Source organism: Nerophis lumbriciformis, linkage group LG13, assembly GCF_033978685.3.
Source record: "Nerophis lumbriciformis linkage group LG13, RoL_Nlum_v2.1, whole genome shotgun sequence".
NCBI classification, from domain to species: Eukaryota; Metazoa; Chordata; class Actinopteri; order Syngnathiformes; family Syngnathidae; genus Nerophis; species Nerophis lumbriciformis.
Genome location: NC_084560.2, coordinates 12205818 through 12224186, shown reverse-complemented (window position 1 = coordinate 12224186; position 18369 = coordinate 12205818). Strand labels below are relative to the sequence as shown.

At 42.8% G+C, this 18369-nt stretch overlaps 1 protein-coding gene across 5 annotated transcripts in view; it reads right to left on the bottom strand.

The window, feature by feature from the left end:
• The window catches only part of scn1laa (sodium channel, voltage-gated, type I-like, alpha), a 121104-nt gene that overhangs the window by 63085 nt on the left and 39650 nt on the right, over positions 1-18369 (bottom strand). For all 5 annotated transcript variants that reach the window (XM_072914448.1, XM_072914444.1, XM_072914445.1 and 2 more), the window contains 4 exons: positions 17430-17521; positions 8357-8620; positions 8160-8223; positions 7920-8061 (listed from right to left, as the gene is read on the bottom strand). In XM_072914448.1, coding sequence (XP_072770549.1) covers positions 7920-8061; positions 8160-8223; positions 8357-8620; positions 17430-17521 — 562 coding nt within the window. The remainder of the gene's footprint in view (positions 1-7919; positions 8062-8159; positions 8224-8356; positions 8621-17429; positions 17522-18369) is intronic.

Sequence of the window (18369 nt, the reverse complement as noted above, 5' to 3'; positions counted from 1 at the left end):
TTGCACCTCCAAGCTGCGACACCTGAGCGGTCACACTGCATTGCCGTTTCCCTCCCGACAACAAAGGAACACCGCCTGCTACAGCTCCAAAACGAGTGTGCTCCGGAGCGAGTGTGCTCCAGAGCGAGTGTGCACCGCAGCGTTATCAAGTGCAAAGTTTCAGCTCATGGACATCAGGCAAGAGGAAGAAATGGTCATTAGAAATTTGTTTTCTAAATTATTGTTTAATCCCACGAAATGTAACGCAAGATGGCATTGTAGTGAGCTAAACAATTAGTCTTGTGTCCCTCTACTACAAACAAACAAGTGATACAGAGTTTCCGCAGGTCCTAAGAGTCTCAAATCTATTGCAAACTTGGTGTTTGTCTTGGGGGGAGCCCAACAAGTACACTGGCAAATCAACTAGTAATGTTTCCAGCGTTGTTGCTATGGTAACATGTCGGAATGTGAGTCACATGGTGGTATGTCATTCGCTAATCAAATCAGCTGGTCTTATCCTGGTGTGTAAAATCAGAGCGAGAAAACAAATCCTACAATAGATGAAGGTCAGTTTGGAGAGGCAGCAGGAGCACCACTGCAGCTAGCGAAGTTAGAAATGTAACTGCCGTGTGAGAGGGCATCGCTGCAGCTTAACATATTTATACACTCAAATGTAACTGAAAGATGATCTTTTCTAATGTAACTTACTGTACTGTATAGTTTATTTAGCCCTTAATCACAAATGTGTCACGACGGGGTTGCATGTTAGCACAGATTGATTTCCCAGGATGCAGACGGAACTCCGAAGGCAGCGTGCAGGTAAGACGATGCTTTATTGTCCATAAATCAGTCAGGAATACACCAAAATGCAGGAAAGTGTGCCGGTAGCGTGGAAACTATGGCGAGCTTAAAACCGGAATCAAAAAGCTAAACGTAACTGTTCAATGAAGAAAACAAGACAGCCAGACTGAGTGTGGCGAAAAGCAGGAATAAATAGCTCTCTGATTAGTGCCCGGGAGCAGGTGAGCGTACCAAACACTAATCAGAGGCAGGTGAAAATGATCATCCCCCATGGCAACTAAAACACAAACCCAAGGGTGCTGAAAACAGAGCTAAGAAAGTCGAACTAAAATAAAACATAATCCGGGCAACTGATCATGACAGAACCCCTCCTTAAGGACAGATTCCAGATGTCCCGAGAAAATACAAAGAACAAATTCAAAAGTCACAGCAGGGCGGAGGGAGGACTTGGTGGTGAGTCGCCAGGCCAAGTGTCCTTGAATTCACCGGGCATAAGTCAAGTGGTGGCAGCGAGTCCAACGCCGCTGCAGCAGGTGAGGCGTCGACCACGGAACGCGAGTGGCGCCAGAAAATCAAGAAACGATGAGTCCTACACCCAAGTCCTGAGTGTCGCTGCTGTTGGCACAAAGGGCATCCATGAATTGGCCACTGAGGGAGCCACGTGCGGGCGTCTGATGGCCGCTTATGCGGCAGTCCAGCTAACGGTCGCGGAAGCAATGATGACGGAGCCGTGGGACGACCCGCCGGAGACGAAGAAGAAGGCAGCGCCGTGGGACGGCCCGTAGGAGACGAGGAAGATGACGGCGCCGTGGGACAGCCCGCCGGAGACAAGGAAGATGGCGACTCTGTGGGATGAGCCTCTGAAGACAATGACGTCGTCGTGAGAAGAACCAGACGAGCAGGCGGCTGGGCTGGAGGCGTGTCCGGAGCCCAAGTCCTGGCCGTTACTGCTGTTGGCGCAAAGGGCGTCCATGAATTGGCCACTGAGGGAGCCATGTGTGGGCGCCTGATGGCCGCTTGTGTGGCAGTCCAGCTAGCGGTTGCGGAAGCAAAGATGATGGCCCGCCTGAGACAAGGAAGATGGCGACACTGTGGGATGAGCCGATGACAATGACGTCACCGTGAGAGGAGCCAGAGGAGCAGGCGGCTGGGCTGGAAGCGTGTCCGGAGCGTGAGCAGCAGTCGGCTGGGCTGAAGACGTTTCTGGAGCTTGAGCAGCAGGCATAGGCGGTCGCCGTGGAGCAGGCACATGAGGTCGCCGTAGAGCAGGCACATGAGGTCGCTGTAGAGCAGGCACATGAAGTCGCCGTAGAGCAGGCACAGGAGGTCGCCGTAGAGCAGGCACAGGAGGTCGCCGTAGAGCAGGCTGATGGGTCAAATGCAGAGAATAATTTCGCCACACCTAGTGTGTGTGTGACAATCATTGGTACTTTAACTTAAAGGTCGACGTAGAGCAGGCACTGGAGGTCGACGAAGTCGCGCAGTCTGCAGCGCTGGAGGGCAAGTAGGCTGCAGAGCCACTGGAGACGGTGGTGTTGGCGTGAGAGCCACAGGAGATGCTGGTGTTGGCGGGAGAGCCACTGGAGACAAGGCTAGCCGTGACCTTGGTGGAGGTGGCCTGGCTGGACGTGGCCTGGCTCTACATAGCCTTGGCGACGAAGGCCTCTTCGGAAGAGGCGGCCTTTCTGGAGGTTGCGGCTTGGCATGTCAAAGAACTGGTGGTGCTAGTCTAACAAGAGGCTGCTGGGGTCGCTATGGAGCAGGTGAAGGAAACAGGACAGGCGGCGGGGGCCGAGCAGAAGGTAATAGCTTGGCTGGAAGCAGCTGTGCCTCCCCTGTTGCACAGCTACCAGCCCTAACCCCCCTCCTCAAGAAGCGGATACCAGACACTACTTGTGATAGTAGAAACATACGCCAAAGGTGGGAGGGGTGAGGTTAGGAGGTGGGCAGAATTTTCCTCCTTGCTCGATTCTCCGTAAAGTCCATTAAACTCCCAACAGGTGATTGTCGAGGAGACAAGGAGGGAAAAGCCAGTGAAGTGGGCAGAGCTCGAGTCATTGGGGGTGGGCGGAGCCAGAGTCCTGGACGGCGAGGACTGATCTGGTGATTTTGTCTTTAGTATAATGTTCTGGTAATCAGCAATAGTTAACAAAATGTCCTTAGCGGGTGGCTGACAGAATGGTTTTGAAAAAACATTATTGCTGTCTGACATCGTTACCATGCGCCGGCAGAGTGACGTCATCAGCGTGCGCATCCATTTGGCTATCAGCCCAGTCTGTGAAATGTTTGGCGAAATGATGAATGGGATTGCCAAACATCTGTGGCAAGGAAGACAGTGCTGTTTGCGGCTTACATTGATCCAAAGGAGGAGTTTGAGGGATCGGCGCGTCCTGGCAGCGAGTCAAAGCCTTCTTGGGTGGCTTCCGCCTATGCTGATGCATCTAGTATGGCGGTGGGACGATGTCCCCGGGCCAAACGGAGTCAATGGGGACCAGCGAATCTCCGGGATTCCACATCAGGATCTTGTTCTCCTCGGAAGAATAGCGGAGCGTCTCCGTTTCCATAAGATTCAAGTACCATCCACATACCTTCGTCAAACTCCTCCATGTCCGCTGTGGGCTGGCTGGTTGTCTTCTGTCACGACGGGGTTGCATGTTAATGCACGGATCATTTTCCCAAGATGCAGACGGAACTCCGCAGGCAGCGTGCAGCTGCTTTATTGTCCATGAATCAGTCAGGAATACACCAAAATGCAGGAAAGCGTGCCGATAGTGCGGAAGCTATGGCGAGCTTAAAACAGGAATCAAAAAGGTAAACAACGTAACTGTTGCATGAAGCAAACAAGACAGCCAGACCGAGTGTGGCGAAAAGCAGGAAAAAATAGCTCTCTGATTAGTGCCCGGGAGCAGGTGAACGTCCCGAACACTAATCAGAGGCAGGTGAAAATAATCAGCCCCCATGGCAACTAAAACACAAACCCAGGGGTGCTAAACAGAACTAAATGAGTCAAACTAAAATAAAACATGATCCAGGCAACGGATCATGATCAGGACATCAAAGACATTAAGACCATTAAAGACATTAAAAGTGTGGCACGTCCTTCCGATTTGTGGGCCTCTTCCAATCTCTGACTTTGCTAATCTTCTTTGGGTCAGTCCTGATACCGTTTGCAGACACCGCATGACCTAAGTACTGCTCTTCCTCCCTTATCAGCTGGCATTCGGATGGCTTGAGCTTGAGGCCATGTTCTCGCAACCGATCAAACACCTATTGCAGCCTCTTCAAGTGCTCCTCAAATGTCTTCGAAAACACAATCAAGTCATCCAGGTATACTAGTAGGTAAGTGGAGTTTAGTTCCACTGAACAGCAAGTCATGAGCCTCTGAAATGTTGATGGTGCATTTTGCAAACCAAATGGCATTATGTTAGTTTCAAACAGGCCCATAGGGGGTCTGAATGCTGTTTTGTGTTTGTCTAGGCCACTTCTACTTGAGAGTACCCTGACGTAAGGTCAAGTTTGGAGGCTCCGAGACCTGGACCCTCAATGCGCGCCTTCACAAATGCCTTGACGGTTGCTAAACCAACTTGCTTCGAAGGGTTCAAGGCTTGCCGTGGCAGTCCCATCCCACCTTGGACCAAATATACGGCAAGCTACCTCGAGCAAGCACCTGTCTGAGCCAACGTCGCGCACAGTTTGCTGGTCACTGTTTCCATGCCAAAACGGAGCTGATATTTCAGCTCCTCCTTTGGAAACAATCTACCAGGGGTTGCCTCACCTACCCCGAAGTAATTGCACGGGACATTGGGATCCTTGTTTCAGAGCTGGGCTCTGCCAAGGGTGACCCCGACTGCTGGCGGAGGGTTGTGCAAGGTCTCTCGGCTACGGCCGCACATTGATGATGATGTGGAGAAGTACCCTGCTTAGCCAAGGGGTCTTGCAATATGGGAGCCAAAATTGCTTGGAATCAACCAAAGGGATAACATGCTGCATTGTGTTTGTGTGGCCTTTGTCCAGAGGATGTTGGGAAAACACACTTTTATTTTATTCTTCTCAATCAACTCTTTGAGAGCGACACTCTGGTGGTCACTTTGAACTGCAGTTGCACTCAAGTCCACACTGCAATCTGCCACAACCTTCACAGGGCTCATAGCTCCTTCTTCGACACATTTACTCTCCTGGTGGTCTCTAAACTCCACCGCATTGTCCACCAGAACGGCATTGGCTAGATGAGTGTTTGGTTTAAATCACAATAGCCTGCCGTTACAAGTTCATAACCCTAATAGGAGCGTAGACACTTCTAAAATCAGCAATTACTTTTGAAACCATAAGCTTAGGGGAGCTTTGGGGTCAAATTAATTTTCCAACAGGGCAGTATACGTTTCCCTTTTTGGGCCACCTTTGATCTTGAATTTCAACTCCAACTCATGTATGCCTGGAATGCATATCCCTTTTCCAGCATACATAACAGGACCCACCAAACACTAATCTTGCACCAGTTGAGTATTCTCCGCCTCCATCAAAACAGTGTGAGTCCAACAAAGGGTGTGTCCACTTCAACATTGTTGTCACGCTGATGTGCGGGGTGTTGTCGTTGGTCTACGGTGGGGACTTAGGCGTTTAAAGGCTGCATTGAGTGCTGAGCGTTCCCTTCCAAGCCTGTAAGGGTAGTTTGGTGAGCCAATGCTTGATATGGGTTATGGAAAATCTCTCAGCAAAATCTGGCAGTATGTCCAGACTTCCCACGTCTGTAGCAAACAACACTCAAACTCTGGGTACATTCCGGAAGGGTGGCTTCATTCTAGTTTGGAATAACATGAGTCGAAGCCGCAATCTTGATTCAAGGCTAATTTATTAACATCCATGAGCTCTGATAATGCTGAATTTGGCTTTATTTTCACACCTCCAGAGCCATCGACTGCAACCTGCACCTGTGTGTGCACTTTTTTTGCCTTTACAAGTGTATAGAATGTTTTATTTTCTTTAGCCAGGTTCCGCAACTCCGCTTGCAATTCTCCAAAGGTCAGGAGCCTGGGCTTCATTGGTGAAATTCTCGAGTACACCTCTTCGTCTTGAGCCCGCTCAGGAACCGGCGCACATGTTTGTTATCACGATCAAGGAAAGGTTTACCACCTCTCTGCCCCTCCTCCACTGTTTGTAACACTGCCTCCACACGAACACAGAGAGTTTCAAAAACATATAATTGGGGTTAAAACTATCTCAAGTAGTTTCAAAACTGTCTATGTCTACACACAAACGCATAGACCTACTGTCATTCACATTTTGTCCAATCAGAAGCCTGAAAAAAGCAGCAGTAGCTGACTTGGTGGCATTACACCTCCTATTATGTTTATTTAGATAAACTTTAGACGTACAATGACATTATCTTTAAAACCAGCCGGCGCGTATGAAGAGCCCTGGGTACATTATTAAAGAGCGAATGCATGCCTGTGCTGCTGAAACCCAACACTCATAGAATTATACCATGTTCAGCAACATGGTGATGTTGGGGCCTGCCACCAAGGAGCTTCTTAGCTACCTCAGCTAATTCAGCCCCAGAAATAGGAGAGCCCTGGTACAGCTTCCTCATTGGAAGATGTGTAGGTGGGATTGAGGAGGTATTTGAAGTATTCCTTCCACCGATCCACAATATCCACAGTCGACGTCAACAGCACACCGTCCCCACTATACACAGTGTTGACAGTGCACTGTTTCCCCGTCCTAAGATGGTGGTCCAGAATCACTTCGAAGCCGTCCGAAAGTCGTTCTCCATGGCCTCTCCAAACTACTCCCATGTCTGAGTTTTTGCCTCTGCAATTGCCAAACCCGCACACAGCTTGGCCTGTCAGTACCTGTCCGCTGCCTCCGGAATCCTGTGTGCTAAAAGGACCCGATAGGACTCCTTCAGCTTGACGGCATCCCTCACTGCTGGAACCAGCGGGTTCTGGGATTACCGCCACGGCAGGCACCAACCACCTTGCCTCGACAATAGAGGCACAGAACATGGGGAACACTGCAACATTTACCTGTGACCTGTTTTAATAAATGCTTGTCAAGTCTTCCAGAAAAAACAACCTCTGACTGTTCAATAAAATAATGTGGGTACCGAGCAGGCACAAGCCAATAAAACAACAATGATAACTTGCTGAATTAGCTCCTAACATTGAGCAACTCAAACCTACCATTGAAACAACATGCTTTTTGACAATGTTTAATCAATGTGGGGTTCTGACGTTGATTTGACCATTTAATTTTTGTCATTTCTCAACCAATATTTTCAACACAAAAACAACATTGAAACAACATGCTTTTTGACAAAATGTATTCACTGTCAGGTTGTGACGTTAATTTGACCATTGAAATGCGGTCATTTTCCAACTAACTATTTTGCAATGTTGTTTAGAGGTCAGTTTTAAAAAACATATGTATAATCAACGTTGTATCAATGTATTGTGTTTGCTGGTTAGAGTCTAACAATGCTGAGAGTTTGTAGAATTTTTCCAAATTAGGTAACCAAAATATTAGAAAATACCTTTTCAGAGATTATAAAGTTGAATATTTGTCTGTGTCACGCCTTAACTTGTCTATGTTTATTCAAGCCAAGACACACCTGCACATCATTAACAGCTTTATTTGAACAACCCCCTCCAATTGCATTAGTTTTGTTTTTTTCATTGTAACGCGAGAAGGCTTTTTGACGGAGGCCACTCTCAGCTGTTTTTTTTAGGCAAACAGACTGAACAAATACAGCAGTTTGATGAACCTGAATGTTAGGGGTTAAGCAATGAAGCTCTCCTTTTAACAGTCGGCCATCACTGTAATAGGCTTTGGAATACATTATCAACACAAATCAAGTTTAGTTTGGATATAAGATCCTTTAAACTGAAGGTTAAGTTTTGGCTGAAATCACTTCAGAGCTGCATCAATTTTTATCTAAAAGTATTTGTTATCATTGTAGTTTCATATTTGTGTGCTGGGATTTAGTTGCAAGGTCATGTTTTTGTAGTTCCTGTATTTTACATTTACAAGTCTGACTAAGGACAACAGTGTCTCACATATGTGTTATGTTAAATGTTAAATTCCAAAAGGACATACAAATAAATAATAAAGAGCTTGGGAAACTTTATGATAATGCCGCTTACCTGCTGGTAGAGATTTTCCCAATAATCCTGTGTCATTAGTCTAAACAGAGAAAGGAAGGCCCATCCAAATGAGTCAAAGCTGGTGTAACCATAGTCTGGATTCTTTCCCACTTTGACGCAGATAAATCCTTCTGGACAATGCCTGCATCAGAGACATTGTATATCACATATTTGGGACCAAAACACAGCATAATTATTTTACTTTGTTAATGTTTTTGTTTGGACGTGGTATCAGCTTACCCAGCTTCACTGCCGTTTCCACAAAGCAATGGATCACGTGCGTCTGGAAGGTAATAGTAATTTTCTAGAGTAGACAACTAAGAGTTAGGCAGCAGAATGTTTTTCAGTGCAAGCATAATGTCGTTCATGTATGTTATATAGAAAATAACCACTCCACATAACATTTGTTTTCCTAAAAGCAGATGTCAAATACTCACTCTGATCAAGTGAGTACTCCGTCCAGTTGAAAGCATCTTCTTGGTTATGATTGTGTGTTTCGTTAATGTAGGTACTATTAGAAGATGTGCCGTTGATGATGGAATTATTTTGTATTGGCATGAACACACACTTTTGCTTTAAATGGCCCATGAATAGTTGCAACCCTATGAGGGCAAAGACGCTCAAGCAGAAGACAGTGAGGATCATCACATCAGACAGCTTCTTTACCGACTGGAACAGCGCACCAACAATGGTCTTTAGGCCTGTACCAAACACAGGAACATTGTTGGTCTGCGATACAGTATGTGGAAAAAGACATTAGGGCCGCCTGGCACATCCAAACATGGTTGAAAAGTACAGCATTATATTCAAAAATGGAAGTAACAACACAGATCCTGGAACACTGTTGATCTTAGATACATTATTATTAACATGTTATTTCATGAATTAATCAGCCAGTGATTGGGGAAACAGAGTGTGTAAGCCAACAGGTCTCAGGTGTAACATCAGAACCTGGTAATCGTTCCTCTGGTCGGATGAACAAAAATTCCCCCACTATTATACGTTTTAAAAATACATCATCATATTCCTAACTTGTTTGCTTCCCCTTTGAGAGTAGAGGTGCTTTAAAGGGGAACTGCACTTTTTGGGGAGAATTTTGCCTATCGTTCACAATCATTATAAGAGACAACAAGACAAAGGTTTTTTTTTCACTCTAACATGTAAAAATCGGCTTATTCTAGCCGATTAGCTAAATCTCTAAAGTGATTTAGAGATAGAATAGCTAGCAATGCTAGGTATTCTATCTCTAAATCACTTTAAAAATGCATTCAAAAACAGTCACCAATACGTCATTTCCATCCCGTAACCTGTATGATAACCAAGCTGTAGCAAAATTGTTATTGTAAGAGCAAACACTGATGAACTCTCTCTCCATCGTAGTAATACATCGGTGTGCTTCGGTATTAACTATGGAAAGAGATAAGTGAGCTTCTAAGTCAGCCCGAAACGCATTTGAGTTTGTAATGCACAACACAATGAGATAAGACACCAATCTGTACTTAGTGAAAAACATGAACAATCATATTACAGTATCTGTAAAGTATTATGTCATGTTTTGTACACAGCTAGCCAGACAGTAGTTGTAACAAAACGCATGACATGCTGCGTGTATCATGATCGATATAAAGTGTGACACACTCCATGGACAATTGTCTCTTTGGTCCAGCTAGCCGGGACATTTTTTGTGGTTTATTTGGGGTAAGCACACCATTTATGTTGAACTAGCTTGTTTCCAAATTCCACATTTGCAGCTTCTAGTGGCTTTCACCTCAGTTCATCAGCTTCCGTCTACTCCAACGTCTCACTATTTCTTTGTGCTCGCTTTTAAAAGCAGCAGTTCATCATCCATTCATTCAGGTTCAAACAGATAAGGTTGTGATTCCTCATTTCTCCAAAAATAGTCGTCTTTGTTGTTTGTTACCAAGTCTACCATGATTTGAACACACTTATGTTTTGTATACGGAAGTAGGACACACATTGTTGCTGTAAGTCAGACGTGCTCTGCTATGGAAACGGAAATCAATGTGCGAAAGAAGTCAGTCCCGGAATTGATTAAAATGATCAAAAGACGGTAAATATTGTACATATCACATCTTGTTATGAAGATGTATGTTACTGCATTATATATATATACTTGCAGTGTGTATATTGTACATATTACATCTTGTTATGAAGGCGTAAGTTACTTCATACAGTATATACTTGCAGTGTGTATATTGTACATATTACATATTGTTATGAAGGTGTCTGTTACTACATCATATAAATACTTGCAGTGTGTACATTGTACATATTACATATTGTTATAAACCTGTATTACTTATTATTATTATATATATAAACTCACAGTGTGTATACAAAACATTGATGGAGGGTTTTGAAGGCTGCAACGATGACTCCCATTAGCTACATCTTCCAAGTGTTTTTTTTTATCATCTCTAAAATCCTAATTTTAAAAAAAAGACGTGTGTTGTGTCTTATAATGATTGTGAATGATAGGCAAAATTCCCCCCAAAAGTGCAGTTCCCCTTTACGGGGAACTACGATGAATTTTGTATTTGACACTTTGGCATTGTTTAACACGGTTAAGACTTACAATGTTACAATGTTGGAAAAGCGTGTTGAACAATGCCAAAGCGTCAAATCATAAGGTTCATGCATTTTGGCGTGTTGGCAGGCTTTGGTAATTTGGCTATGTCGTGACGTCAGAGGGAGGTGGATGTTCTTATTTGGACTTTAAGTCAAGTTGTCAGTCATTGGCTGAGAAGTTCAGGCAATGAGGAAATTGGGAAAAAAGATAGAACAAAGTATTATTTTCATGTAATTGTGGAATGTGCATAATTGTTAGAATAATTATATATATGTCATCACACAACTCTTATGCTTAAAGGCCTTTGCTATAGTTATTATCAACTGTGCTCAAGCTGTATTTTTCTTTTTGTGCAAAGGCACACAACTTGTTATCTTCCACTGCAAGTTAAGAGTTGCCTCGCCGCAGATGTTTCTGTTTTTCAGCCTGCTAACAGCCAAGGACGGACCTCAGTACCTCAACGAAGATAAGGGAACACCGGGCAGACAAAGCAGAGACAGGGCGAAATCACGAGGCTCAGCAAATTTCCATTCTGAATAATCACGTATTGTGTCTACTGAGCTGCTTGCATAATGACCTTTCCCTTTAGAAGCAGCCTTAGCGATGTAACTAGGGAACTCCTGAATAAAATGGGGGACGCGTAGGCTGTGCCTCAGAGCGTTGGGTGAGACTGTAACTGAGTGTGCAGCTCCACGCGTTCTCCTCATGAGCAAAATTGAACTCTGTCCCTGCAGTATTCCTTGCTTCTTGTTCTGTTTAATAGATAGTTCTGTGCTTAAACCTGACAATAATAACACCGACATACAGTGATATAAATGCTGCTAAATGCAGCTTTTAAAAAAAAAAAAAAATGCTGAGTCTGAATCGATGTGACCGGTTGAATCTATATAATGTTTAAGAAGATGTTTGACTGTGTCAGAAAAATATTTGTGGCGACGACTTCAAGATATATATTTAAAATATGTACGTTTTAAAAGGATCAATTATGATACTTTTGGAGAGAGTGGGGCGTGGTTTAATTTGCAATCTGGGAATGCCTCAAGAATTTAACATTTTGCAGACACTCAAATATGGCTTAAGTGACTGTGGAAGAAAGTTTTCACAACATTTACACTAAAGCATATTCAATAGGGGTGTAAAAATAATCGGTGCAATCCGTTAAGCGATTTTAACTTCAGAGATGTGAATGAATCATTTGGCGAACTGCTGGATCGATCTATACATAGTATAGTAGTAATAGGAATTGCATGTTTTTTGGAATTTTGCCTAAAATTCACAATCATTGTGAATGAAAGACGTGACGACGGATGAAATGTTTAAATGCATTCGAAATAGTGAATAAAGTATTTGAGCTTCTATATTAAAGCTGCTTACTTGTATCTTGCACTTGTGTTACAGTGCTGGGATGCATAGCTTGCTCTATTTCATTGTTACTACTGCCTTTGAACTATCACCGTTGATCACCCCCTGGGAGGTGAGGGGAGCAGTGAGCAGTAGCGGTGGTCGCAACCGGGAATCATTTTGGTGATTTAACCCCCAATTCCAACCCTTGATGCTGAGTGCCAAGTAGGAAGGTAATGGGTCCCATTTTTATAGTCTTTGGTATGACTCGGCCGGGGTTTGAACTCTAACCACTAGGCCACTGAGTAGGTATTACACTTTAGCAAATAAGCTAACCTAGGATGATAGCCTGTTAAAATGTAACTGTAATGTTATTGTGGCTATTGTAGTGATGCTAACGTTTGTGTCCTTTTGTCCCACTCCTTACTGCATGAGTAGAATAGACTAAAAGCCTTTATTGTCAATGTCATCGCAGTTAACACTGAAATTAAGTGCCATACAAATCAAAATACTTAAAATATAAAAAGTCATAAAAACAGTCACACACTCATCAAAAAAAAATGCAGGTTACAATATTGCGTATATATTATTTCAAGAGTTTAGTATTTGCAAGAATAGTAACATTTGAAAGTGTCTAATTCCAGAATGTCATGGAACTTTGAGTAATTTCGCAGAAAAATGTAATGTCGCACGGCAGTAGGAAAATAAAAGAAGCTTTGAGTCTGCTAGTTTTTGTTTTTATTGCTCTTTACAAACCTAAAGTGTGGTTAACGTCTGGATTTGCAGGGGCGTACCAAGAGTTTTCAATAATGGGTCATTCCACGGACGGCTATTTTTATTTTTTGCTGCACCTTGCCTTGGTAGACGATAACTCTCCCAGTCTGGCCAGGGGCCATGCAGGCACGTGAGACACGCTTGAGGACCAAAAATATCTTCTAAACCGTCTGATAATACAAACCCCGTTTCCATATGAGTTGGGAAATTGTGTTAGATGTAAATATAAACGGAATACAATGATTTGCAAATCCTTTTCAACCCATATTCAATTGAATGCACTACAAAGACAACATATTTGATGTTCAAACTGATAAACATTTTTTTTTTGCAAATAATCATTCATTTTAGAATTTGATGCCAGCAACACGTGACAAAGAAGTTGGGAAAGGTGGCAATAAATACTGATAAAGTTGAGGAATGCTCATCAAACACTTATTTGGAACATCCCACAGGTGAACAGGCAAATTGAGAACAGGGAACATATTTGATGTTCAAACTCATAAACTTTATTTTTTTTTTGCAAATAATATTTAACTTAGAATTTCATGGCTGCAACACGTGCCAAAGTAGTTGGGAAAGGGCATGTTTACCACTGTGTTACATCACCTTTTCTTTCAACAACACTCAATAAACGATTGGAAACTGAGGAAACTAATTGTTGAAGCTTTGAAAGTGGAATTCTTTCCCATTCTTGTTTTATGTAGAGCTTCAGTCGTTCAACAGTCCGGGGTCTCCGCTGTCGTATTTTACGCTTTATAATGCGCCAAACATTTTTGATGGGAGACAGGCCTGGACTGCAGGCAAGCCAGGAAAGTACCCGCACTCTTTTTTTACGACGCCACGCTGTTGTAACACGTGCTGAATGTGGCTTGGCATTGTCTTGCTGAAATAAGCAGGGGCGTCTATGAAAAAGACGGCGGCTAGATGGCAGCATATGTTGTTCCAAAACCTGTATGCACCTTTCAGCATTAATGGTGCCTTCACATATGTGTAAGTTACCCATGTCTTGGGCACTAATGCACGCCCATACCATCACAGATGCTGGCTTTTGAACTTTGCGTCGATAACAGTCTGGATGGTTCGCTTCCCCTTTGGTCCGGATGACATGTCGAATATTTCCAAAAACAATTTGAAATGTGGACTCGTCAGACCACAGAGCATTTTTCCACTTTGCATGAGTCCATCTTAGATGATCTCGGGCCCAGAGAAGCTGGCTGCGTTTCTGAATGTTGTTGATAAATGGCTTTGGCTTTGCATAGTAGAGCTTTAACTTGCACTTACAGATGTAGCGACCAACTGTATTTAGAGACAGTGGTTTTCTGAAGTGTTCCTGAGCCCATGTGGTGATATCCTTTAGAGATTGATGTCGGTTTTTGATACAGTGCCGTCTGAGGGATCGAAGGTCACGGTCATTCAATGTTGGTTTCCGGCCATGCCGCTTACGTGGAGTGATTTCTCCAGATTCTCTGAACCTTTTGATGATATTATGGACCGTAGATGTTGAAATCCCTAAATTTCTTGCAATTGCACTTTGAGAAATGTTGTTCTTAAACTGTTTGACTATTTGCTCACGCAGTTGTGGACAAAGGGGTGTACGTCGCCCCATCCTTTCTTGTGAAAGACTGAGCGTTTTTTGGGAAGCTGTTTTTATACCCAATCATGGCACCCACCTGTTCCCAATTAGCCTGCACACCTGTGGGATGATCCAAATAAGTGTTTGATGAGCATTCCTCAACTTTATCAGTATTTATTGCCACCTTTCCCAACTTTTGTCACGTGTTGCTGGCATCAAATTCTAAAGTTAATGATTATTTGCAAAAAAAAAAAAATGTTTATGAGTTTGAACATCAAATATGTTGTCTTTGTAGCATATTCAACTGAATATGGGTTGAAAATCATTTGAAAATCATTGTATTCCATTTATATTTACATCTAACACAATTTCCCAACTCATATGGAAATTGGGTTTGTAAATGACAGGGCGCTTTACAACTTATTCCCAGCCATTTCCTGCTGCGTCACACCATAAACAATGTATATGGGGAAATGTCTCTATGTAATTTGTCAGTGTCTTGTGGTGTGCTGGTATATGTGACGCTACATTGTTAAGCAGAGGATGAGGAATTGATCCATGACCAGGATTGGGTCAATTAGTGGAATAAAGTCCAATGTCACATAGTAATTTACTTTTTTTGAATGTATTTTTCAAAATATTTTTTGGGTGTTAATTTCGCACCAAACATAAATGTTTAGCATTAAAACAAACTATTTGTTTGCCCTGTATTTCTATTACTCCAAAACATAAACAAAAAAATATATAAGTACATTATAAAAATGACAAAAATACATTCAGATTAAAGTTAAATAGTATCACAATCTGGGCTCTTCAGTGGGCTAGTTTGGCCTAAAAGGTCCACGGCCAAATTTCTGTCCTGGTTGGTTGTGATACATAACATCTATCATCTCAGGGCATTCAACCGATCGCAACTGGACTTAGAAGACGTTTCGCCTCTCATCCGAGTAGGCTTCATCAGTTCATGCACATAGACTTAGATTGGTCAGATCTAGTATAGGGGCCGGTGCCAATACCTCAGTAGGCTTCATCAGTTCATGCTCATAGACTTAGACTGGTCAGAGCTTGTGCGAGACTTAAATTGGTCATATCTAGTCTGGCGGCTGGTGCGAAAACCCTAAATACCTATACTCCAAAACCAGGAGGGTGTGCATGGGCAAGGATGGTTTTGCCCTATCGTGGTGAGCAAAACAACTGTTTTGATGCAAACAAGCAATCCTAACTGTCAAAGCCAGCGACAGTCATTAAAGTGTCATTTCCCCTCATTAGCATTGATGTATTGTGTGGCAGAACGATTGCTGTGGATCATCTACTACCAGTCCAAAATAGTCTGAATCACCCACGTTAGCATTATATTTAGTTGTAAACAAATGGCACAAATTGCACTCTGGTCAGCTTCTGTGACCACAATGTTTCTAACTCCTGTTATTTGTTGGAGGCTAAATTGCAGAGTCTTTTAGGAATGGTTGAAAGGACCCTGTTGTATGTGGGAGACAGCTGGTGTCGCAGACCACTTCCTCTGTTCAGGGATGGTTTTTCAACCTTGACAAACACAGCTTCCGTCAATCCTCTTTCATACCATCCTCCCTGTCCAGAATTTGTAAATTTTTGTTGTCAAATGAGTGTTGTTTCTCCCTGAGGTGCAGGTGGACCGCTGACTCTTGGCCTATGCTGTGCCATGCGTCGGCTTAGTGGTTGTTTTGTTTCCCCAATATTTGAATCAGTGCATTCATCATTACATACAGTAATGATACAGTAGCATACACCAGATTGTTTTGTGGGTGTGGGGTGTCCGGTCTTTAGGATGCACCAGCCTCTGTCTTAGGGTGTTGCCTGTTTTGAAGTGTACTGGGATGTTGTGTTCTCAGATAGAGCTGATACATATGGAATGACATTATTTTTTAGTCTGTTACCTTTTTCCTCCTCATCCACTCTGTTCTTGGTATTTCTGAAACAGGATGCACTTTGCACAAATGACCAGCTGGGGTAACCACAGGTTTTGAGGGGTTCCCTCAAATACCTATGCTCTTTCTCTATGGACTGTGACCTGGTAGGACCATTATCAGCTCTGTGTTGTAAGGTTCTGATAACACCCAGTTTGAGTTCCAGTGGGTGGCGTGAGTCAAAAAGTAGGTATTCAGCATAAGCTATTTCAGCAAAAGCTGTAACTTTGCTTTAACACTACATACTTTCAATTCATGGCAATGTTTCACAGACAAAAACATGGTTAGTAGCAAATCTTTACATGGAGGACATGGAAAAGAGAGCTCTGAGCTCTTTTAACGGAACAGCACCAAGTAATTGGTCCAGATATGTGGATGGCACATGGGTGAATATCAGAAACCAAGAAGTGCAAGCCTTCACTGAGCACATTAACTCATGTGGACAAAAACATCAAGTTCACAGGTGAGGATGTCAAAGACAGTAAGTTGCCTTTTTTGGACTGCAAGTCCACATTGGAGAAAACAGCCATTTAGCCTCCAACAAATTACAGGAGTTAGAAAGGTGACCAGAATGCCATTTGTGCCATTTGTTTACAACTGAATGGAATGCTAACGTAGGTTATTCAGACTATTTTGGAGTCGTCGATCCACAGCAATCGTTCTGCCACACAATACTTCAATGCTAACGAGGGGAAATGACACTTGAACGACTGTTGTTGGCTTCGACAGTTAGGATTGCTTGTTTGCATCAAAGCAGTCGTTTTTCCTCACTACGATAGGGTAAAACCGTCCTTGCCCAGCCACACCATCATAGTTTTGGAGTATAAATATTTGGGGTATTGGCACCAGCCGCCGGACTAAATCCGACCAACCTAAGTCTATGAGCAAGAACTGATGAAGCCTACACGGGTGACAGGCAAAACGTCTTCTAACACAAACCAAACAGTTGCGATGGATTGAACGCCCTGAGATTTCAATGACCTGATGAATGACAACATTCATAAACAACATCTATCATGTTGGACAAGTGCAAAGTTACAGAAAGTTACACTTCTTGGAGTCACACACTCATTAGCATTAGAGCTATGGACACACAAAATGGCGTGTAATAATAATAGTTTTATGTAAGTCTATACAACTATGGACACACTGTGACCGCATACATACAGAAGCAAGTACTGTAACTAGCAAAACATACTAAGCATTACAGTTCAATACAATCCAAGACAAAGAGATGTGTGTATTGTGTTAATAATCCATTATATTGTGTAATTGTCATGGCTTACCTGGGATCACAGAAATAGCCTTGAAAGCTCTCAGTACTCTAAATGTGCGAAGAGCTGAAAAGTTTCCGAGGTTTACGAACTCTGTGACATACCTGCAATAAAACATACAACTAAAACTTGAGAATTAACCTGGAAAAAGTCATTAGTGAAAAAGGTATTAAACGTCCATACATCAACGGTTATCAAAGCCTCTCTGGTTCTGTTTCTAACTGAGGCCGCTCTTATCTTACAGACACATGTTTCTATGTAAGTATGGAGACATGTTATTCAGAAACCAAGTTGTGTGGTACCCCAAGTTTATGTCCCATTCTTTAGATGCTGCCTCTTGGGAATTTCAATAAGAGACACGGTATCCATTTCCACAGTTAGACCTACACTTAGACTTAGACTTCCTTTTATTGTCATTCAAATTTGAACTTTGCAGTACAGATAAGAACAAAATGTCATTGCATTAGCTCATGGTAGTGCAGGATAAAAGAGCAATAAGGTGCAGATATAAATTACGCTGATAATACACACTTGTACATTGCTGATGTTATGTTGCATGTTTGTTCGCATTTTGCCTTGAATTATAATGCTTAAAATTACACACTTCTCTATTTTTGCTCAAGATTGAGTACCTGAAGCTTGCCTCACACTTGCCATATATTATTGTAGGAATTCTACAGAATCAGCTGTACCAAATTCACTACATGCAAATACCATGAATTGTTAACGTGGACCCTGACTTAAACAAGTTGAACAACTTATTCGGGTGTTACCATTTAGTGGTCAATTGTACGGAATATCTACTGTACTGTGCAATCTACTAATACAAGTTTCAATCAATCAATCAATCAATCAATCAATCAATCAATCAATCAATCCATTAACATGACATGGTGTGTCACTTCCTCTGTGTGCAGCAGTCACATGCTAAAGTGATAACCATTTCATGCAC